We start from the raw sequence: 24558 nt of genomic DNA on the forward strand, positions 1-24558 counted from the left end.
GGAATGTGGTTCAGTACATATTTAAAATAAAAGATTACACAGACACACTCAAAAGAGATATGGTTGACCATGAGCTGCCGGAAGACGTAGGATGTTCCAGAATTATTTCTGGTATACATCTCCAGAGGTCATACCAATAGAGCTGTTTAATCAAAATATTTACACTGCAACATGTTACTTCTATAAAGAGTGAGATATAAAGAACATAGGATATCTGAAAGTGAAATCAATCTATTTTATATTGTGGAGGACATCGCGCATTAACATTATTATTAATTAATAATGTGGGCAGGTTTTCTAAAAACAAATGTGAAAGACATCGGGAAAATACTTCTGAACCTGTGAAAGAGTGCTAAGAGCGCTTATTAGGATCCTGGAAAATTAAGGAAATTATATATAAGTTGATGCACTTTCACTAAACATGTGTGATATATTACTGAAAACAGCAGGGAATCCCCACTCTGCACAACATGCCTACTTTTCCACATTTTAAAACTCAACTCATCAACATGTTCTGTAACTGTTATCAGCATTTTCAAATTTTACGTATTCTTTTCAGTGTTTCAACACTGTCATAATTCGCCCCGCTTCAAAAAATAGGTATAAAACACGTTGTAATGTAAACTAGACACAAAAGGTACTCAAAATAGCCAATATGCGTGATAAGAAACAGTCCTTTTAAGGAGCATTTTCAAATCATGTTCCCACGGAAGATGACATACAGCGAAATAATAATAATAATAATAATAATAATAATAATAATAATAATGACAACTAGCATACTAAAAATAATAATAATAAGAATAATAATAACAATAATAATAATAATAATAATAATAATGCAAAATATTGCCTCTTTAATAAGTCAGCCTTATTAAGAAGGAGCATTCTTTAGTTTTGCTTCGTATTTCTTCTCTTTAACCCTTCTGTTTTGAAACCAGATCGTTATTTGTCTCTCCGACAGGTTGGTTACAGTGGAAATTTTCCTCCTGCTGTCTTTGGTGATGAATTTGTTGGCGGCGAACTCCTTTTCCAGCTCCTTCAGCTGCGTCTTCGAGTAGGGAGTCCTCTTCTTCCTACCGCGGCGGAAAGGACCTCCGTCGGGGTGCTGAGCCACCATGTCTGCCACTCAACACACAACACACAACACACACACACACACGTTCTGAAACAGTTTTACGCCAACATTTCATGAAGAGAAACACAATAAACCGGTACCAATGCGCTGATGGAATGAATGCATTTTGATAAAAGTTAAACTCCGCCGTTGTTTAACTGTTTTTTTTTTTTTTTAATTACAGGTCCTATATTTACATGGTCAAATATATCGGTGTGTTCGAAAATAGCTGCGGCGCGTGCGCGTGTGCTATTGTTCAAGAATTGTCCCGACAATATTCCCCGTGCGTTTATTTCCAAGTATAATTGCTTTACATTTTTCGAGGAACCGACTCGTTCAGCTGATGATTTGCCCCGTATTACGCACATTGAAGTTCGTGAAAAACATGAATATCAGAAATGCATAGGCATATCTCATATTTGTTGACCCTGGGATTTCAGCTTAAGTGTTTTTTCCCCAAAAAAAACAATTCAGTACAAGCTGAGAAGATGATGCACTGATGGAAAACACAGATCCTGGCACATTTCTGCCAAAGATGTCATTTTGTGAAAATGCATTTTTTTACTGCATTGGTAACGCTTTCGAACAGGTTAATTTTTCTCTTACTTACAGCTGCAATTGCCTTGGGTCCGACAGGAACGGCCAAGAAGCATTTCTCGTTGCAGTCATACCGCAAAATATAGCAAAAATTGCATTTTCGTCACTAATGAACGCTACTTGGCATTTTTCCCGTTCATAGTTACCACATTCGACCACCATCATTTACTCTGAAGTACCAAGTTGGATTGAGCAGACACGTGTTTACCTGCTAGGGCGGATTTCCACAGATGTCCAGCCTGTCCACCCAGCGCCCACGGCTGACAGCTGTCCACCGGCAGCAGGGTGTCGTACCGTGGTTCTCCCGCTCCCAGGGTATGGACCACAGACATGTCCAGGTAGCTCGTCGTGGGCTGGTACGGGCTGGGGTAGCCGTGGTAAAAGGCCAGCTCCTTGGCCCTGCTCGGGTACTCCTCTGCTGATGCTGGGGCTTCCATGTACTTGTCTGCGCAGTAGCTGAGGGTGGTGGGTTGGGTGCACGACTTCAGGGAAACCCTCCCCATTCTGCAGGGATAATAGCTGTTGCTGAAATACCCATAAGGCAGAGGGACCGAGGAAGGACCTTGAGGGGCGCACTGTTTGCCCGACGCCCCGGACCCCGGGCTAGAAACGTCCACAGCCGGGTAACTGGAGTCCTGCACCACGCCGGACGCGTGAACCCCCAGCGTGGAGTGGGCCATGACATTTCTGCACTGGCCGGCTGCGAAAGTGCCACTTCCAACCAGACCTTCCATGTTCCTGTTCATTGCATCCAGGCTGTTCTCGTACACAAACATAAGCGTGTTCGTCCAGGGAGGACCAAGGGCCACGGACATCAGAGTGACCATGCAGATCTGGGATTCTGCTGTAAAGAATGGAGTCCAGAGCTGGACACCTGATAGCATGAGCCCAGCAGTGATGACACAGCTGACGATGGTCCGAACCTCCGCGCATCCATTGGACAGATGCTGCACCATGTGATGTTTTAACTGCATGTGGAAATCAGAAAGTCAAATCCATCCATCTCTGTGGAGGAGAAACAGTAGAAAAGTGTGGCTGCGTGTGTGTTTCAGCTCCTCTTTGAACTGAGTGTATTTCAGTGTAAAGATGAGTGAGCCAGTGTATCTAGCAGTGTAAGTCACCACGGTGAAAAGCGTAATGAATAAGTGTAAATGAAAACGTAAAGATTATAAGGCTGAACATTATTTAAAATTTTTCACGGAAGTTCCAGGTTGATGAACACATTTTCAACATCCACAATCGGCAAACAAAAGGAGTCGAAACAAGTCCGCTATTAGTAACAAAATACTGCTGCTGTGGTTATGTGTTTATTTAATATTATATCATCTTTCTCTAACCCGCCTCCAGACTGAAAAAAAAAGGTTTTCCTCTCACTGAAGCGAATTAAACTGATTTTCAGCTTCAGTTTCTCCAACAATAATCAATACAGGCGACCCGAATATATTCAAATTGAATACATTCATGTATTTGCGTTAATTGTATTAAATAACACATTGAACGCGACGTTTAAACAGAATATTACTCTTTTTTTGCACAGAATACTTAATCTTTAATTTTTAAAGCAAAATTGCAACAAAGTGTGTATTCTCTCGACATAAACTTTGCAATTTAATTCTTATTTCGGAAGCCACGTCGCGAAATATGTAAGAATACATTACTTACGACGTTTAAAATCCTGCGGCTTCAGAAGACGAATCACTGTCTATTGTCCTATCATTCAATTCAGCAAATACTGACTGCAAGCCAGTATCGAAGGAAATAAAAGTATTAAAAGAACAAATAATTTCACTTCCAATTTACTTTCACTTTTTTGGCGCGGAAGAAAATTTTATAGGTTTTTAAACCCATACCGGTTTCAGCTGCAGGGAAGGTGAAAAGCACGTTGCTCCTGGATTTAACTCATCTGCCACCTTCATTAACTGGGAATTAATTTTCACTGGAAAAGCAAAGCACATTTAATACTTACAGCGTTTCCTTAATTAATACCGTGATTTCTAAGGGGACAACAAACAGCTGCTATTCTCAGCTGCACACTGTGTTGTGGAGAGATGCTGGACCCCCCCCACCCAATGTCAGCTTTGTGCTGTGGTATATTTACAAGGTAAAAGGAAGCCTTCTCTCTACCCCCACCCTTTAAAGACCCAACAATGGAGACGTCTTTACAAATAGGTCAGACATGGCCTTCAAGGTCAAGGCCAAGTTTAAAGTCAAGGGTCTAGACTTGGTCTAGACTGGGACACACCAGTCTGCAGGATGCCCCCCACCCACCCCCAAACAGCTGACAAATGCTGTACTACAGGAAGGCTCATAATTTAGCAAAGACCCAACCAAACAACTCCCTTTTAAGTTAGTCAGGACGTTTGACGTGAGTCCTACAGATACAGTCCAGGAAACACTGAGGACATACCCTGGCAGGACCAGTATTGGAAAAGATGAGTTAAAATACCAAACAATTCAGTGAAACCAAATCAATCAAATCAACTGTTGATCTCCTAAGTGCTTGATAAACGTCTATGTTACCGGTTTAATAATTTTTTTAAAAAATCCTGTAATGTAATGTACACTGATTTATACAGTGGCAGGTGACAAATTAACTCCACTCGAGCATCACGTGTGTGAATCCAAACCTCTCCTTCTGTTGATCTAATTAACTTTTTTGTGTCGTTCCAGGAGATGTACGTGGCTTTGGAGAAAAGCGTCTGTTAAATGAATGAATCTAAATGTCAGTGTAATAAACCCTCTAAGAAAACGTTCGCACACTGGCTAAAAACTTTAATTTTAACATGTATTAACATATATTTAACACTGTGGAGGCTAAGGAAAGGCAGGAATTTCTATTTTTGGATGGTGACTAAAAACATCACAATTAACGGAGCTGTACTGATTTAAAAGGAATGAAGGTGTTTTTCATAAACTGTCATCCACTTTTTATTGACATTTAACACTGCATTAGTGTAAATTCGGGAGCGCCCTGCGGTATAGCGCCTTGTACTTCCTGTATAGACTAATTATACTGGATATTTTGGTGCAACATACAGTAAATACAGTTATATGGAAAAATAATCATCCACTGTTTCAGACTCTTAGACATAAACAATGACACGATTTCTTATTGAAATAGGAGGATAAATCAAAAAGTATCCACAATAATCTGTATTCTAATGAATATGTGTTATAAGCAATATTCTAATGAATGCAGATTACTGCGAATGCCACGTATTTCAAAAAAATCAGTTAAGTCCTATTTGGATATTCACTGAATTTATTTCAGTATTTTATCTCTAAGAAATCATATAGGATATACCCTGCAAAAATTTACCATAATGATTAAAAATTAAAGAAATTCCAGAATATGTTAAAGTATTTGCCACAAATTAAATTAATCGAACTAATTAATTTAATTAATTAATTAATCGAACTTTTTAGATTTCACAGATCCAGGAAAAAAAAAAAAAAACATACAAAATACAAAGATTTTTTTTCTGCATTAGAAAGAATTAGTTATTCCTCCTTTCACTGATTTTTTTTTTTAAGATAGTCGAAGCAGGAAGATGTTAATTGTAAAGATGGGGAAACAATTCAGACCACTGCGCGCACAGAGAGCTACAGGAGGCCCTGCCTGGGACAAAGGGCCGTTTCGCAGAAAAAAACCCAAGATACAGGTTCGCACGAGAGCGCAGGAATACATAAGAGCATAAAATATGCAAATGTTCAGCAATCCAGAGTTACAGGCTGCCCTCCTGTTTTCTCACCTTCAACTTAATCGCATCAATTTGAGGAGGAAAAGCAAAAGAAATATCAAAAGAATTGATTTCACGGGTTAGGATCCATAAATCAGCACTAATCCATTGCACAAATGTGTTGCCAAGTAACGGATGGTATCGAACAACATCAGGATGCATTTAGTAGAAGTGCAGAAAAAGAGGAGGAGTTAAAGTGGGCAAAATGTTGAATGAATAAAGTAGAGTAACCGCGTAGATTAAAACGTGGAAGGGAGAGGTTTCAACAAGCTTTCGACTCAGTTTCTATGGCTGGAAGTTTGGAAATTTATGTTCCTCTATACACGCGCACACACACGCACACACACGCACACACACGCGCTCGCGCGCATGCAGCACTTGCGCACAGAGATTTCTTAATTGGATTACTGTGGGAATGGTCTCAGTTCAGAGAAATCTCGATCATATTTTTTTTGAATAATACACAACGCATAATGAAATCAAGCATATGTTACCACAGACGTTAAGTAATTCGCAATCCTGGTTTAATCGCACCACTCTTTTAAAACTAAAGGCAGACACTTCAGACCAATTCACACACACACACACACACACACACACACACACTGTCTGAGAGCGCTTGTCCTGCGGGGCCGCGGCCAGCCGGAGTCTAACCCGGCAACACAGGACGTAAGGGGGAGGGGACACACCCATGGTTGGACGCCAGTCCATCGCGAGGCACCCGAAGAGGGACTCGCACCCCAGACCAGGCAGAGCGCAGGACGTGGCCAAACCAGCTATGCCACCGCGCACCCCATTCATTTCATATAAGTGACTAGAATATGAAAATCACCCAAAAAAAAAATAAATAAATTACTGTGCCCCAAAATAAATATATTGACTGAGCTTCCGCAGTTTAAGTAGAATATTCCATTACAGCATTTGAAATCTTCAATGGAAATTTCGCAGTGAAAAAATAATACAATTGACCTGACTTAAGTTTTAATAATCGATTAAAAATCCCTAATCACCGAACAGTTTATTAATGAAAGCGTCATAAATGTCGCGTTTTGTCGCGCGGGCCGTGTGAGGCGCAGTCTCCGCGGAGCCAGGGGGCGGCGGGAACAATTCATCAAAGCGATAACGCGCGGCCGTTCACCCGCGAGCGCATCCCACACCGGTGAGACTTCGCAGCTGCTCCGCGTGACCACGTGACCGTCTTGGGACGCCCGTCCAGCCGCGCCGGCCGGCTCGCGCCTTGGCAGCATCTCCGCCTCCTCATTATTAACTTTAATGTACTAGACAAGGCAACTTAAACTGTTAGATAAGCAATTACAGTTATTTAGTAATTTATACATCAATTAATCTACATGTATCCATTTAGGAAACGCTTTCCTCCAAAGCGAGTAACAAAGTAAAGTGCACGTTATGGGGTATTTTTACTGTGCCACTTCAAGGTGGGTACCTTGACCAAAGGTAGTCCGAAAGAAGTGGGACTCGAAACGAGGACATTCAGCTGGCGAAGCTGCTCGTCTTAACCACGGCGCCCCTTGCGGCCCCGAGCCGTACATGAGCAAAATCAATGTTTTCCCGTTATTTCTGAGACATGACTCGAAAAAGCAGAACCTGCATGAATACATCCTCATCCGAAACAGTTACTGGGTTATCCTAAGCAATATTCATGAGGGTGAAAATGTCAAATACAACCTGTTAGTTTAATCTGTCCGACTCTTTAAAAAAAGAGTCTAATGCTTATATCAGCAACAGGAAACGCAGTTTTAAAATGAATTTGACCGTGACATTTAATAACTCATCGACTTGTCACCTCGAACAGGAATTTCGAGGAACTCCTTAAAAATTCCTCTGGTGTCGTGTCGTGGTTAGAGCTGTTGCCTTTGGTCCCAAAGGTTGCGGGTTTGAATCCCACTTGCAGCTGTAGTACCCTTGAGCAGGGTGCTTACTCAAAAATTGCTCTAGTAAATTACTAAGTTTACTAAAAAAAAGGGTAAATAATTGCAAGTAGGTCAACATTGTAAGTCGCTTTGGAGAAAAGCGTCAGCTAAGTGAATAAATGTATTAAAATTATTTCCTCTTAATAAAGAAAAAGAAATATTCATTCCGAGATGATAATAACCGGTGACCACAGAAGCAGGAACAATGAAGTCCAGCACGTTTCGCAGAGTCCAGCGCAGATGAACCTGTCCTCAAACGCAACGTCCTTCCACATTCACTTCCATCATCGCTACCCACGCAGACACGCAGCACAGACATACACAGTCACGCAGAAAGGCTCGTGATCGCCTCTGCCTTAAGTGCATAACGCCACTCCAAAGTTGTTTTTGATCAGGCGTGGCGTCGCAGTGCGAACAACAAAGTCTGGCCGCAGAGTCCCAACAAGACAATAATAGCAGGTAGTTAAGATCAAAGGGGCCTCGAGGCGCGTAATCACAGCGGCGATAATCGCGCGCGGTGGAAGGAAATCCTGGCGAGCGGCGAACAGAGAGCAGCAGCGCCTACTCGTGTGTCAGTGACGCGAGATGGGTAAAAAACGTGTCGGTTACCTCTAGTAACAGAGTAAAAAAGGCCACCATGCAAACACGAGCACGTTCGTACTACAGTAGGCGTTTGACTGTACTACAGTATTACGTCACCGAGAGGTACTGTATTATGTATGTGATGAGTGATTCCATCATGTTGGAATTATTGTCCCTACCAGTTCACGCTTAAAGATTTATGTAAACACCACTTTTTATATTCCATCCTACGAATAGAATAAGAACATTTGAGTAAACGCGTTGCACGGACAATCGTACTTAAAATAAATATAAAAAAACTGCAAAGTGGTAAAGCGAGTACGTTCATTAAGGGAGGTTAAGGGTGAATGACGTTGCATAAATTTCAGCGAGTTTTCAAATGAGATTTCCCTTCACTCAGTTGGACGGTGTACTGTGTGCTTGAGTAGATTTCATGGCATTAATATACTTATTTTTGCGTGAGGTTGCCAAAATGTGTCGGGAAGGGCTGTGTCGTGCTGTGCTGTTGCGCTCAGTTAGGGTTAGGGTTGTGTTGTGTTAGGCTGCTTTGTGCTGCGCTGTGCTGTGAATCGGAGATGTCGCGCTGCGCTCCATGTGGGAACCCCGCTCGTACTGCAAACAACAGGATTGCGACGAGTGACAAAATTTCCAAAAGCCAAACATCAAACGGCGCAGAACAATACAATACGCGCCGCTGACCCTCTCCGGGGTTCCCCCTTCACAAGTGCACATGGGCCGGCCGGTCTGTTGTAATTCCTCGCAGGAGACTAACACCTCCTGTCGGCGAGCGCCCGGGCGGCGCCTTGGCGGACGCTGCGCGCCTCTCATTAGGCGCACGGGCCACGTGGGGGGGCGCGGTGGTATAAAAGCGCGCGCGCACCGCGCGCCATGGCTTAAGGTGAGGAGCGCGAGGTACGTGGAGTACAGTAACCTGGACCGAGGGACGAGGGTCACCAGAAGGAGGAAAACTCTGACCGTCTGCGCTCCTTCTGGGAGGGAATCGGCGGTCTTCAAAATTCCCTCCCTTTGAACATCTGCAGCGGACACCGGCATATAAGGTGCCATAAAAACCTGAAATTGGATCGTCCAGCCGGTACCAGAGCCTGAGCCTCCAGAAAGGACCAGGAGTGGCGGTTATTGAATGAAAAGTGACCCTCCCAAACATGCGTAAGTAGCTGCACGGATTGATTCTTAACTATCATAGCTTCAGTCTTGTAGCCTGACATTCATCTAGTTAGACCAACACACCCAGTTTAGTCCTATCAGTATAATCCAACTGCCTTCTGCCACTTTTAAAACATTGTTTTTCACATTTATATGTATCTTGAAAAATGCAAGTCTGACAATCTATATAATGTCTAACAAGGTGGAGATGATGTAAGTATTGTGATGGGAGACAATGTTGTTTATAATCTCTGTCCTTATCATGCTATCGATTTTACTAAACTGCTATCTATTTGTGAGGGAATTCCAAATCGGATAGAACAAAATCCACTGGACATGCCGAAGCAAAGACGAAAGGTTGAGTGTTTTTCCACTGCCGTTACTCAATGGAGCAAACGCTACTGATACCGTTTGGTGTTTATCACTTTGCCTGGAAGTCCTTTTAATGCACCTTGGGGAAAAATGTCTCCAAAGCCTCACGTGTAAAAGAATAAACACTGAAGCTATGTGTGAATAAACTTTGGTCTAAGCCCAATTTGTTCTGGAACACTATAATTTGTTACAGTGATGGGTATTATGTATGAAAAGTTGTGATGAAATTTGTTGCAGTGGCAGATGGCAGAGATTCAGCCTTTGTCACCATCTCTGAAGCTGAGGCCACACCTGAGAGGGAGAGGTCTTGCCTCTCCACCTCCAGAGGGAGCGGCCTGGACCAGAGCCGACGGCATCGGACGGCCTTCACCCGGGAGCAGCTGTTCCGCCTGGAAAAGGAGTACAGCAAGGAAAGCTACGTGTCCAGGCCCAGGAGATGCGAGCTGGCTGCAGCGCTCAACCTTCCGGAGACCACCATTAAAGTACATCATACCCTAACCCTAAGAGCTTCGGTCACAACGTTCCACACCATCGTGTTGTATTCAGGCTTCAACGTGGCATTCCGTTTCCTTATTATTCATTCATTCTGTTCATTCAATATGTAAAATGTGATTCATTAAGTTGAACATGCAAAACATAAATTCCCGAATATCCTGTTGCTGAGGATTGGCAGCTTCCTGAACTTCGTCTGTCACCAGTTTAGCAGATTTGACATACAGGACTGAACAAGTCTGTGCTATTATAACGTTGTCGTTATCAGCAATACAAAGTGTCACTGTCACATTTGTTGAACCATAACAATGCGAAACTAACGGTGGCCGAGATTCGTAATTTTTTTTGTTTCCTTCTCCATTTCTTCCCGCAGGTGTGGTTCCAAAATAGACGGATGAAGGACAAGCGTCAAAGACAAACTCTGGCCTGGCCCCACCCACTGGATCCCAATGTGTACGCTTATGTGATGAGCCAGGCTGTGGCCACCCTGCCTCATCCCCTTTTACCCCACTTTCCACTGAACCTCTATCAAGGGCTACGCGGGGGCTCGGTGGCGCATAGCCATTTCGCCGACTCACCGAGGCCTCCAGACCCCTTTCACCTGGTTCCCTCCCCGTATCCTCGGCGCGAACTGCTCGGTAGCCTCCCGCAGACCCCCCTCTACCCCCATCGCCTACGTGATGCGGCACCGCTCAACTTGCCCCTGTGCTACCTGTTTCCGATGGGAGCCGGACCGTCGTCGCAAAGTCAAAGGGGAGGTGGTTCTTAGAGCGCATCTCTCGTCCGCACATGTTCCGCACTCTGCTTCTGGACTGGGGGAGAAGATGGGTCTTCTGGCAAAATTCCCAGCTGTTTCATCAGCTGCCCATCAGTGTGCATAATGGAAATAACAAGATCTGTGGCAAAAAAACACAGCAGAGTGAGTGACAAGCTTATCGACAAGCGATCAATAAGTACAGATTGTTTCGCGTTCTTCGTTTTGTCTGTGATGCTGAAAGCAAGAAAAAATACTGAGAAAAGAGAAACAAAAAAAGACAAATACCCTTGAAATCTGCAGAGTCTTATGATCTATACATATATATAGTATTTATATATCATACATTGTATAGAGCAGTTCAGCACCAGGACACTGCCTGCAAATTGTCATCAATATCACGGTGCTTTTAGTGATCTGCCCGTCATCGATAGGAACGTCATATTTATGTCATAAGAAAACCAATTTATCAAAGCACTCTGACACTTTAGCTGTATTTATTTAGACGTTTTTTGTTTGAAGGACAAAACACTACCGTTCAGAGAGCCGATACAGAAGTCACGTCTCATTAAATGCCCTTCTGGGAGAGGAGAAGTCATGTGCAATGAAAAAGATGAATAAACAAGTTTTGTCACAGTAAATTGCCTTTGCAGAATGTGCTAGGAAACACCTTTTTGTAAATGTACATACGTGTCTTAGCGGAACCATTCAACTGTTTTCTGATTAGGTTTACCAGTGAAAGGAGAGTGATACATTTAACTCGTGGGGTTATGTGGTAAACAAAAAAAATTAAAATAAAAATCCAGGCCTGCATTTCTGCACCAAAAGCAGCAATTAATGTTATCGGTCATATTACTACATAGGTCTGAGAACATGGTGTATGAGTCTCGTTCGGTCAGGATCCTGGATATTTAAACATGTGTCTCATGTACGGGTTTCTTTCTTAGCAGAAATCTCCTCCTACCTATTTTTCATAACAGCAAACAAGAGCTTTAGTTTATTTTTTGTCAGTAATTTGCACTGCTGTATTTTCCTTGATAAAATACTCTTCTATATGGAAGGTGTGGATACCTTGTACATATAAAGTTATCAATCAGAACATGACAATAAAATATTTATTGATTATACTGACCAACGCTTGTCAGTATTTTGTGGTTTGTGCAAAAGAACATAAAAATTTCTTCTATACTGACTAATCGACACTAAAAAAAATAAATATGAAATACAAGAGAAAAAAGCCCCAAGGGTTCTTATTAATATGATCTTGTCCAATAAGTTCAAATTCTCCAATGGTAATTAACACAATATGGATATGAAGCTACAAATGAAATTTGCAGGTATGTTTTCAGTAGATCTTCTTTCCATTGTAAATAGTCACTCGCTCGCTATCGATGACTGCTTGGTCCGTGCAGGGTACGGCGATCCAGAGCCTACCCCAGAAGCACAAGATACTAGGTTGGATAGGATAAATCCTGGGCTGGATGCCAGTCCATCGCAGAGTAGCCACACACGATCATACACACGTACACACGCCCACGAGTTACCATTCTTGCCTTCCCCACGGCTCTACATGAAGAAGAAAACATCTGAGAAAAGACAAACAGTACAAGGCTTCGTATTCTTTCAAAACACATTCCAAGGGACACACACACTGTCTGAAACCACTTGTCCCGAGCGAGGAGCCTAAGCCGGCAACACAAGGCGCATGGGACACACCCAGGACGGGACGCCACTCCATCGCAGGGTACCCCAAGCAGGATTCGAACCCCAGACCCACCGGAAAGCAGGACCCAGCCAAGTCCACCGCACCACCGCACCCCCCTTTCCAAGTCAAACTGCATAAAAAAATGTACAAGTGCCTTCCAGATCCAACAGTCTCAAGTTGGCCCGCAATGCCGAACTCACTGTTTAGTGTTACTGTTAGCCAGACACGACCTGCAAAGTCAGAGGCTATCAATTAGATTATTGTTATTTATTGCCTTCAGATGCACATCACTGCTCTGTCATCATGGCCATTACATGGTGCAGTGTGCGCTTCCCAAGCTAAGAATAGTGGTACATTACTTGAGAAGACAAAACAAAAACAAGAGACCTCCAGGTGCAAGGCTTCTGGTGGAGTCTGTAGCGCATAAACCAGGAAGGCCATGTGCTTAAAACCCTGATGGACATACTCCTTCCCAAGAATTTCACATGTCATTCGTTTTAATTCCAAGTTAAATGTTTTCTCCTAGCAGCTTGCGTATCATAACACGAAAATGCTGTTTCATAAATGTAGTATCTATAATAAAACCTATAATTTCAGTGGAGATTCACATGTAATTAATTGTCACCGCAGTAAGATCTCCTGCTTGATATTGCGTCCACTTCTGCTGTGCAGTTCAGACCGATGCCTCCGTGACTTTTGTGAGATGGAGAAAATGTCACTCGTCAGGATTAACAGAGGACTCGTGAGCTGCAAAATGTGAAACCTTTTCCGTTCCCTACATTTATACTAATTTTGTGGTCTTTGTAGTCTTCCTTTAAAACTCTGCTTTGGCTTAGAAGAAGCAGTATTGATCATTTCTGGATTTTGCATTATTGGTCATCAGCAAAGAATACGTTGTATTTTGCCGTACACGAACAGCTGATGTCTGTCAACTTGTTTCTTTATTTGACGACTTTCTTATGACAATGACCCGATTTACAAAAAATTTACGATTTACAAAAAATATACTCAATCATTGAGTATATTTTTTGTAAATCGGTTCATCGGTTCATTCTCTGCTGCACATTTAGCATTCGGATTAGAGAGCCACAAAATCCTGTCCCGTGTTTGTTCTTAAACCGAGAGCCATAACAGCGATGTGGTCTCTGAAGGCCATGATTGTAGAGTGTTGTGGGGGCGTGGGCCTCCTGGGCTGCGGCACAGTCCACCTGTTCAGGTGATTTGGCACTGCGGGGCATCATTGTCTGTGTCTGATCACAGTTCACTCAAGGTCTGCGGTCTTTCCTCTCCATAAAACTCATTCCCGCTTCCACAGCACAGATTTAATCATATATTTTGCAGTGGCAAAATTTCCCATGGGTCATATTTTGTTAATGACAATGAAGCTGTAGCTGTACGTCCTTTCAATCTAGGCTTTTACACTAGTTAAGATGAAGAGCCAGGTTCTCTTTTTCCTCACTGTGCCCCCCAGATTGTAGCTGAGGGAGAAACACAGTACAAAACACTATCATAGAGGTGTTTGGGAATGCTTAGTTAGCAATATAATATTTATACCATCTGCTGCAGGCATCAAATGACAGGATAGGGCACTAAGCATTCATCTTACTTCAGCCATATAATTATGCCTCTCTAAACATTTCGCATTAAATGATAGTACATGATTTAACCACAAATGCCCGATCAATCCGGTGCACTATTATCCACCGCTCGCAGTTAGTATCCGGACAAAAATGGTCACTAAATTGTCCCAGAGCACGCAGAATGTTTTACCCAAGCAGGCCTTTGTTGTGCATAAACTTGGTGTAAGTTTGACAAGCACGGTGCGGTAGGATTAGAATCCGCCAGTGCGGCAATTTTTCCCAAAATACGAGCGACACCTCTTCACTTTCAGCTGAGGTCTTCTATGGAATTCATTGGTTATTGTTAGCCGCAGTCACTTTTACTGTGAACGTTAGTAGTCGCATGTCCTTTGACTATTGCATATAATGCGTAACTAACAAATACAATGCAAATCCTGTACATGAGCAATGCATTAATAATACAAAGGGTTAGTATTTGTGCAGTGAGACCAATCGGAGCACAGAGTTGAGTGGTGTCCCGCCTTCCCCGACAACCTAGCTTCCCAACGCTTGGATGGACAACCTAACTTTAAATACATTCGTAACTTAATAAGCTAAATTATAAAATAACTTTCCACACTGTCAGAGTTTGGTTTTAAGTGATGAGAAGGTGACTTGCTCCTTTTTTATTAATTCTAGGATTTATAAACCTTTCAGCTCTAATTCTGAAAACTTATTTGATATTTATTGTTACACTTATTCAGTTAGCAGATACTTTTCTCCAAAGCAACTTGCAATGAACTCTATGTAGTGTTACCAGCCAACACCTTATTCACCATGGTGACTTACACTTCTAGATACACTACTTACAATGGGTCACTCATCCATACATCAGTGGAACACATTCTGTCTCTGTCTCTCACACACTATGGGTGAACCTGAACAGTATGTCGTTGGAGTGTGGGAGGAAACCCACGCAGACACAGGGAGAACATGCAAATTCCACACAGGCCAATCGCCGATCGAACCCATGTCCTCTCGTATCAGCCAGGCACTGCGAGACAGCAGCGCTACTCGCTGTGCCGCCTTTGTTGCATGTAACATCTTAATACTGAGATCACATTATCCAAATTTCGCAATAAAGCAGGACAGTTTTTTTTTTACATTCCAGCTCTATTCACTCAAGCAGACCTTAATTTAAAACTGTCACAGACATTGCAACAGAATAACACACACCAGCACTGCAATTTTTCTGTTTGCCGCCAGATTTGGTCATGCACATTTTCACATAGGAATGTGTTGAGCACCTTTTCCAAATTCAGCTTGAAACACTGTTTATTGGTTTAGCCTTTATAGCTTGAGCGACAGAAAAGGAGGGGAGAACACTGATGATCTGGAGCGCTGCATTTCCTGTAAATATAACAAAAAAATCCAAATGACCCAGGAACATCCGAGTGGCGAGCGCACGGTGTTAACGCCATACCCACATGTCACTGCCCGGGTGGGCTAACTAGAAATTTAATATCCGTGTCCCATGCCCCCCTCTAACCCACAGCTGCAGCTCTATTAACCCACTCTGCCGACCCCCACTCCTTGGCAGCGCAGACAGGGCTGCCTGCATGGACCTCCATGTAGGAAGTGACCAAGATCTGCAGGCTGAAGATCACCACACAATCCCCCTATAAAACGGCCAGCAAAAAGCCAGCTAAACAGGCCTCCTCCAAACAAGCCTGCCCAGACCAACACGGATTTAATCGGCTTCCGCAGGTCGTAAAAAAGCAAATGGCTTCAACTGCTCTACAGTGGGCATGTTTTAGGGTTTTATCACAGCTGTGTAGGTTGTCTGGGTGTGTGTTTTGTATAAGAGGGGAAGTATTAATGTCTGTGCCCAGCACAATAACTGTTTGGCACATTTTTCATTAGTGTCATTGAGCACTAAGCAAACAATTTCCTGTAAATGAAGCAAAACCTGTCAATTGTCTTTGCAGCGAAAGAAAAAGTGCCTCGATCAAAAAGAACATTTTTTTTCTATGTCGTACCGTATATTACGCGTGCGCACGTGTGTTAATTTAATGAATATACATTAGACAGTGTTTTTATAATTATCTGACAATGACATTTGTTTTTCCGAAATCAAAAGGGACATTCCTCTCATTTTAAGAGCAATTAGCCGAGAACTTCAAACGGCACCAGGTCGCCAGAGCCGCTCCATAAATGCTGAGCAGAGAGTGGAGGGGAGATGTGTAAATGTGGAACGTGGACCACTGGCCCCAGTGAGGGAGGCACAGAAGCAGAGGCCCCACTCCGTGTCAGTAGCTGCAGCAGAGAGCCTCTTTCACCACACATTTGTTCCTGCTCGCTAATAAAAAATTAAATTCTGCCGACTTTAAATGGCGGTAAACCTTGCATCTGTAAACTGCTCTAAAAGGGAGTTTTTAGAGCCCTTTGCCCATCCTGGTGGATTCCTACCGAGATAGTCTGGATTACAGAGATACAAAGGGGCATCATGAATACAATGGGGGCGGCACCACTGGGGGCCCAGTGAACTGGTTACTGGATCACTGTTAACACTTCACCAAAAGGGGCCAATTGGAGTAGAAAAACAAAAAAAAACAAAGCACCCCTGTCACAGTACAGTGGAGGAAGCAATCGCATTTTCCTCAGCATTCACAGTCCTGCTCTGAGACCTCAGCTGGGAAGGAGGATGACGAAGGCGAAGGCAGCGCGGCTCTTTGCGGGGCTGCGGTGACCTCCGTGCCGGGAGAAGGTCACGCGACGGCGGGGATCCGAGCGGGACTTCGTGCAGATAAGAAGGTGAAACTGGGGCTGTGGCCCTTGTGAAAAAAGAAGCGCAAAAAAGGGAGATGAAGCACCGCTCAGATGAGCGCCAACTCAGTCAGCGAGAAACTCGTGGCCAGTTCAGTGGAGAATGATATCTCCCCACTTTTTTGTTCCTCCTTTTCTCAAAGACTCTGTTTATAATACATAGACATATATACACACACCCACAACATCTACAACTGCTTGCCCCAAGCAGGGGGTCAAGATGAACCAGAGCCTAACCTGACAGCACAGGGTGCTTGGCTGGGGGGGGGGGGGGGGGGGGGACAGTGGGACAGAATGCCAGTCCCTCCCAAGGCACCCCAGCCCCACCAGGGAGTGGGACCCGGCCAAACCCGCTGCGCATCCCCCATAGATATATAGATATAGATAAATCAGATATACTTTTTTGATCCGGGGTGGCGGGGGGGGGGGGGGGGGAATAAGTAAATAGAGACTTTACCTGCATTCTCTTTTTTATGTTACTGCAACATACAGTACAATACAATACAAAAGATTAAAGTGAACATATTCAATTTATTTTTTTCATATATAATATATAGTGTGTTCCTTCGCCTCCTGAGTTTCTCAGAAAGAATTTCAGACATGTAAAGAATTAAGAACATTTCTTAAAGTAAACTTATTCAGCTAGAGAAACGCACCTATAAGGAGCGCTCACCTTGATTCATTCACGCGCACGTTACGTCACCTCGGAGGAGGCGACGCGCGCACTTTGCGCAGCTGCCAGTTAGTGTCGTAATGCGACCCCTGGTGGTCAAAGGCGAGAATTACTCACAGCGCGACAAGGCCGTGGACTGTGGAGTCAGTCGTACGTGACACTTAACCGGTACAGAGAAACAGGCAGATGTCATTAATTTATTGATAATTTTTGCCAAATATCATATAGATATGTCCAAATATGCTAATAAAAAGACTTATATTTTCTGTTTTTCTTGAAGAGTTTAAGCAGTATATATACACTAATGAGGAGTGTAATAAGAAAGCAATTAAGACTGAACATTATTGTAATTTTTTAAGCTGTTGATGTAATGTCTCTGGTTACTGGAGTGTTTTGTAATTTTTTGTGTATTTATTTTTATTTATTTACTTATTTCTTTTTGTTTGATTTCCACTGGCTATATTTGATTATTCTGGATTAGTGTTATTGTATTGTAAGTGTCTTAATTGTTTATTATTATTATTATTATTATTATGAAAAGAGACACTTAAACACACAAGGTGTGTCTCCTTCCGCAAACACAAAAGTCTGCCTGAAATGGAATAGAAAACGTTTCAATAACCAATAAAAGCCTGTATTTCTCATACAAGTAGAAACACAATCACCCCTTATGCATTTTGAAGCTGTACTTTATTTTTGTGCCGATCTGTAGTAATGTAATAAGTAGAGCTGCGGTGTTATTTTAATATTTATGAATTATTCATGGCGCCCATGAATCATACGGTGGAAACGGAAATACTGGATGATGTACCAGTTCTTGAACATATTCACACAAGTCCACTTTACTACTGAAATCTTTGTGGAGGAGAAAATAACTACTTCTTACGCAATTCAAACTTCAGGATAAGTATGAGAGCAGAAGTAGACTTTCTTAACCGAAACACATTTAGACAAAACTATATTTTGAGAAGCTGCAGCTAAACGCTGTCTTCCAAGACACCAGAAGGCGTGCTGCTTCACACTCGAACGTTCACTAGTAACGACTTCCGTGTCACCGTCAGGATTTCCGTCAACACGGGCCAATGGGAAGAGAGGACACAGGATACATTTGCAGAGGTTAGAACGTTTGCGGGTCATTGATAAAATAAAATGTGCCGGGCTAGTTCGACCAATTACACACGAGTCTTAGACAGCCCAACCACAATGCTTGGATTTTACTTCGCGGGTTGCCATTGGCCAGCCACACTATACTTTACTGAGAACTGTCCAATGACAGACTGGGGAGTCGCCAGCACGCGCAATGGGCGTTGAGGACGTAGTGGTGTGGCTTATAAAGTACAAGGTGACAGCTTTTTTTCTTTTTTTGGTTCTGTTGTCACGTATTGGAGTCAGTGATTCCTGGTGCAATCCGCGGGGCTCGAGAGGTTTGTGTTTCCGGCTCCTCTCATTCATTCATTATCTGTTCATTCTGCATCGTGTTTTATGAAAGATCGCCGAGCAGTTTATTCGTTATGATTGGCTCACATAGCGGAGCTGCGCGCATAGGAGCCTCGCTGACTGATTAAGTCGTCGGGACTCGGCGGCAGTTTAGTGTTTGATCCGCTCGTCATGTGGCTCTTTTTCAACATGGTCAGTGTCGATGACACGTAAACGGCCTCTTCTGTTCCGCTTGTACAGGATTCTCGGGTTGACGGAAGCTCCGTCCTTTCGCCGTCCGCTACTGTGGCCTGAGCTCCTGCAAAATGTCTGCCGCGCGCTCCGTCCGGGCCCACCGCGATTTCCTTCTTGTTTCTGTCTGTCTGTGTGTGGAGGCCACACGCGATCAAGCAGCAGTTGTAACACTGTTAGCCGCTCTTCTGCCCTTTGGTTTTTTTTTTTTTTTGCCTTTCAGTGGCGAACGCGAGCTGGATCTCTGGAAGCAGGAGAGAAAGTGCTGCTTCTTGGTGACCTTCAGCTCTCCAGCCACGTCCGAGGCTCGCAGCTCTGGGGTTTCCCTCGGAATTTGCCCCACTTTACTCGTGTTTTCTTTGGAAGGGAACATTCTTGTTGGATTTTGAGTTTTCTTTATTTTTTTTCCTTTGGTTTTATGAAGGGTTGCAGAAATGGGCTTGGAGGCTGGAGATGTGACCTTCTCCTGTGGGACGTGTTGTACGACACTCTCGGGGTGTAAGAGACTCGAAGGCGATTTGGTCCCCGGGTCACGGCAGCAACTCGCTCAGTGTTGGGGCAGAACGAATGAACGATGCTCTTGGGTTAACCTTAGCCAGACAGATCAGAGGTTAACAGGTGGTGAGCAGCAGGTGGCGCAGTAGTTGGAGATTCAACTTGGCTGCTGACAAAGCCTCTTGTCTGATCTAGTGCGGTAAAAACTACCCTGGTAGGTACATCATAAATAGCTTAGTCGCTTTAGGTCAAGATGTACTTGTCTTACTGGTTCTCCTTGTGTCCAACAGGGAGTTATTCCCGTCCCTGTCTGGAAGGATGGATCTGGGGGTCCCTGTCCGCCCAGATTTTTTTTTCCTTTTTTTTTTTTTTTTTTTTGATTGTCTCTGCACTGGCCGTCTAAAGATGCTTAACATATCAAAGGCGAATTTAACTTGTTCTGGAGGAAGTGTGTGTGTGTGGGATTTGCTGTTGGACATCTTCAAAGATCCTCAGTCTGTTTTCGTCTTGAAAAATGACTTTGAATCCCTAGACTGCTGTCTCAGTTTATTACAGACGTGATAGAGCTGCTGCTTTTTCGTTCTGCAGACGTGAAACATGTACGCCTGCGCGAAGTTCGTCGCATCCCCTGCGGTGGTAAGTGCTCGACGCGTTTTTACGCTGATTGCAGTAGATGACTTGTACTGAAGCTTTCCAAGACTTTAAAATTTTTAATTTTAAATGATGCATTTATATTCAGTGGGGGCACGGCAAGTTTGGCCTGTGCCTGCTCTCTGGTGGGTCTGGGGCTCAAGTCCTGTTTGGAATGCTTTGCGATGGACTGGTGTCCCATCCTGGGTGTATTCCCCCCACCCTTAGGCCTTGCACCCTGTGTTGCCGGGTTAGGCTCCGGCTCGCCGCAATCCTGCTCAGGACAAGCGGTTTCAGGAAATTGCCTCTGTGTGTGTTCATATTCATTGTCCTTTTTCCCCGTCTTTCAGCTGCGTGGTGGATCCAGGGTCCTGGCCCGGCCGGTCTGCGTGTCCCTCCTCAACAGACCTGAGGCCAGAAGTGAGCAGGTGTGTCAAAGAAAAGCTGCCTCTTCAGCGACCTGATATGAGGATCACCACCATAATCTGTGTGGGCGCTCTCAACTACAATTGGATTGCTGTCTGCAGCACTTGCTAGCAACTTCTGAGAAACATCTTGCCCGAAGCAGCTTATTTACATACAAATAGCCCAAGCTTTCCCTAGACAGTTCAAGCAGCCACTTAAAATTTCTTTGGATTGACACTCGAATATATTTTTCATTTAAATGGCATTAGGCATACTAAGTACACATGTCAGTTGTGTAAAACAAAGTAGCACTGGGCTAAATCATAATATCATTAATCCTCTAGGTTTCTTGCCTTTCATACCGTATCCTGTAGACATAGTGCCAGTAACTGCAAAAACAAGGCTGTGTTGATGAGGTGCAAAATATCCTCAACTCCTTGTCATCTCCGCCTCTAGTCATGCAAATTGCATCGTATGGGAATGCACAACTTGGGAGCCTTTCCATGTGACGTAGGAATGTAAAATTGGGTACAAATGTGTCATTAAGTTGTTGAGGGTGTTGATCTCACTAATACTGATGCTCTAACACAGGTTGATGTGTGTTGTGTACTACGGTAAACCATTCATATGTATATCAGACACTTTTTTTTAGTCATTTATCTCATGCTTCCCCCAAAGTGACCTACAGTGTTAAAGTATTTATTGACCCATTCATACACCTGTGTAATTTTAATGGAGCAATTTAGGATAAGTACTTTGCTCAAGGGTACTCTAGCCAGGGGTGGGATTTGAACTGCCAACCTTTGGGTCCAAAGTCAGCAGCTCTGCTACGCTACCAGCTGCCCCCAAAATGTAAATGTACAACTAGAATTTTTTTTTCCCCCTTTCTTGTTTAATGTAGACTTTGTTCAGAAATGCCTCCACAACTTTAAAAAGGCATGCAGCGCCGGTGAACAGCATGACACCGTTGGCTAATACTGTACTTGTGTTGTCCGACCTGGACAGAGGAGCCTGAACAACCCACGAGTGTTAATTTATCTGCCGCTCAAACATGCAAACTGATCACCTTGTGAAATACCTGTCTTATGCAAGTGCACTGAAACATTTGACTGCTGCAGTTCGTACTGTAAGGAAATGTCTCCTTCTCACGGGTTCTTTGCTCTCGCTTAACGTCAGGCTCTGTTGCCAACCAGCGAGGCATCCAGCCTGCAGGTGACGCGTGCGTTCCAGACCAGCGCGGTGTCGAGAGACATCGACACCGCGGCGAAGTTTATCGGTGCCGGTGCTGCTACAGTAGGTGTGGCCGGGTCAGGAGCTGGAATTGGGACTGTCTTTGGCAGTCTGATCATCGGATATGCCAGGTAGATTCTGGTCGTTCCGCTTTGAAAAGATTTTGCAAAATTGTTTCCCAGTGTAGCTGTAATTCATTTTGTTAATGTTTCTGTCAACACAGGTGACTGATCCAAGTTGCTGATGGCCCAAATTACAGGCATAATGTTAGATGCTCAGTAATGCATGCCTGAGCTGTATTCCAATGACAGATTTGCAGCGACATCTTAATAGAATAAGTCAGTGTTGAAACATTGCACAGGATTGGTTTTTAAACCCCCAGAATACAAGTTGTAAGCAGCAGTTATACACCCTAATACTCAAAAGGATAGTAAAAATGATTTTGAGCAGCTGCTGACAGAGGGAAGCTGCATGTACAATAGCACATGTGGCTCCACACAGGCAAGGAAAACATGACTTCAAGGCATTTGGTTCTTATGCTGATAAAAGGTGAAAAATTCCCATTGAGTCAAGCTGTCAAAATGCAGCAAATCCATGTCGCACAAACACAGAATAAGAATATAAATAAAATATTTGCATGATAAAGAGACTGATAATGGTGCAAGATGTAAAAAGTTTAGTCTATGATGGGTTAACAGTTAGTCCTTCATTCCACTGGGGAAATCAGTCTTTTCCTGTTGAGATTGAGCTGTAATACAATTGATCACTAAGGGGATCAGTGTATGGGGTTACCAGCAAGGTTTCTATAAATGGCTGACACTGCTGTTTAGTTATTGATTAAATCTGTGACTTAATGTCACCAGACCTGCCAAGTCTTATGGATCATTGTTTCAATAAAACAACCATCAAGTACAGAATGCAGTGCGCGAGTATAAATGGCCTCCAATGTATGTAGGTGTTTCCCTTCCCTTCCTCTCCTCATGGATGTTCTCTCTTCCACAGGAACCCCTCGCTGAAGCAGCAGCTCTTTTCATACGCTATCCTGGGCTTTGCTCTCTCCGAAGCTATGGGGCTCTTCTGTTTGATGGTTGCTTTCCTCATCCTCTTCGCCATGTAGTTCTTGCGAATAACACTTGAGGGTTGGAACTCAGCAACAAAAGTTGCCATGTGCAGTGTTTTGAACTACGGAACTTTTTTTTTTGGGCCCCTCCCCGTTTTATGTAAAGAGCTCAATTCATCATAGGCTTGTGGTCGGAATAAAAGATTGAGCCACATTCTGTTTCATTGTAGTTGAGTGCAGCAGCGCTGCTTAATTGTAGTGAATAATCCCATTGTGATAGGAGAGGAAAACCAGATTTGTCATAAATTAGCGTCACTGAGATTTCGTAAGAAATTGTCAAATTCTAACACGTTTCACGAGCTCAGAAACTGCATGGCGCCATGTCACTGTGCAGGCATGTTAACGTAAAATGTTTTGAGCTTTAATTGCGCTACTGTACATGTATTACTCTTTGTAAGAATACTTTAAATATTCCTCCACTTCAGATAAAATGAAGTCAATCAAATTAAGAGTGCTATTTGTTATGTTACCCTGGTAAAACTAGCAGAACTGTTCTATCTACTTGTACATCTGATTATTTAGCAGGTCAAGTTTAAATTAGATTTGTCTGAGTATTTATGTTGCCTGTCATATCTTCATTCTGTCTAAAATGGACAGAAAATATCTTCAAGCCACAATAGTTTAAAAAATTTATTTTTTTTTTCCCCCCTCCTGTCAGACTGATATTTATTCACTTAGATGCTGTTCTCCAAGGTGACGTACGTTTCCGAGAACAAGAAATAGTGTCTCACGCCAGTGAAGGAGAAACTTGGGTGCAGGTTTGATCACCACACTTATAAAAGAGCTGCTGACATGGCACCTCCCACCTCTGAGAGCTCTAACCATTATCAAAAAAAAAGAAGCAGCTGGGTTCACCGTTGTCCTCTAAGATTTTGGTTTTTTTTTAAAAAAAAAAAAAAGTCTTCATAAGGTGACCTATGAATCTACCGGTGCATTTTCCGTAATGTAGCACAGCACTAAATTATACTTAATCTCATTAATCCTGTCTAGATTTCTTCAGATGGATTCCAGACCAAAGCAAGAATTCTGTTTATTTTTACAGATCTGCTTTCCCTCACATAGTGACACAGAGTGCTCAACAGAGGCACAAGGCAGATAGTTGGCTGTATATATTAAATTATTACAGTACCCATGCAGTTATTAAAGCTCTGTCTGTTGGCCACAGAGGAAAGGAATGAAGAATTCCCAACTAAAAGGCTAGGGAGGAAAAAATCCCTGGGGGTTCAAGTGCCTGTGACTGCCCACCCTTAAGTCAGTTTACAACTAATGACTAAGAAGTCATAAACACAGTAATAGATGCACGGTGAGAAACGTATGAGGATTTCCCAGGAGATAAAACACTAATTTTTCAGAGATGTGAATAATATGTGACCATCTGTGGAGGCAATTTGAACAGTTATGGGCCCAGGACTGGACCAAGGCATAGGCCTTCAGTCTAGGAATAAAATCCTGGAAGTACAGTAGACATGTAAATTAATGGCAGTTTGCTTTGTTTCGA

At 43.2% G+C, this 24558-nt stretch overlaps 3 protein-coding genes across 3 annotated transcripts; 2 read left to right on the plus strand and 1 right to left on the minus strand.

Moving 5' to 3' along the window:
* Positions 1-874: 874 nt before the first annotated feature.
* On the minus strand, positions 875-2541 carry LOC108936910 (homeobox protein Hox-B13a-like). The gene is made up of 2 exons (XM_018756565.1): positions 1923-2541; positions 875-1122 (listed from the first exon to the last, which is right to left on the minus strand). Exons 1-2 carry the CDS (start codon positions 2539-2541, stop codon positions 875-877), a joined length of 867 nt encoding a protein of 288 aa, XP_018612081.1.
* A 6331-nt stretch (positions 2542-8872) lies between these two features.
* eve1 (even-skipped-like1) lies at positions 8873-10764 on the plus strand. The gene is made up of 3 exons (XM_018756576.2): positions 8873-9134; positions 9741-9985; positions 10369-10764. Exons 1-3 carry the CDS (start codon positions 9131-9133, stop codon positions 10762-10764), a joined length of 645 nt encoding a protein of 214 aa, XP_018612092.1. The 5' UTR covers positions 8873-9130.
* Positions 10765-18825: 8061 nt separating this feature from the next.
* On the plus strand, positions 18826-23425 carry atp5mc1 (ATP synthase membrane subunit c locus 1). Its single transcript, XM_018756049.2, has 5 exons — positions 18826-18936; positions 20264-20311; positions 20656-20733; positions 21887-22071; positions 22943-23425. The coding sequence occupies exons 2-5, from the start codon at positions 20273-20275 to the stop codon at positions 23055-23057; spliced, it is 417 nt and encodes a 138-aa protein (XP_018611565.2). The 5' UTR covers positions 18826-18936; positions 20264-20272; the 3' UTR covers positions 23058-23425.
* The last annotated feature ends 1133 nt before the right edge of the window (positions 23426-24558 follow it).

The sequence above is a fragment of the Scleropages formosus genome, chromosome 8, assembly GCF_900964775.1.
Source record: "Scleropages formosus chromosome 8, fSclFor1.1, whole genome shotgun sequence".
In the NCBI taxonomy this organism is placed as follows: Eukaryota; Metazoa; Chordata; class Actinopteri; order Osteoglossiformes; family Osteoglossidae; genus Scleropages; species Scleropages formosus.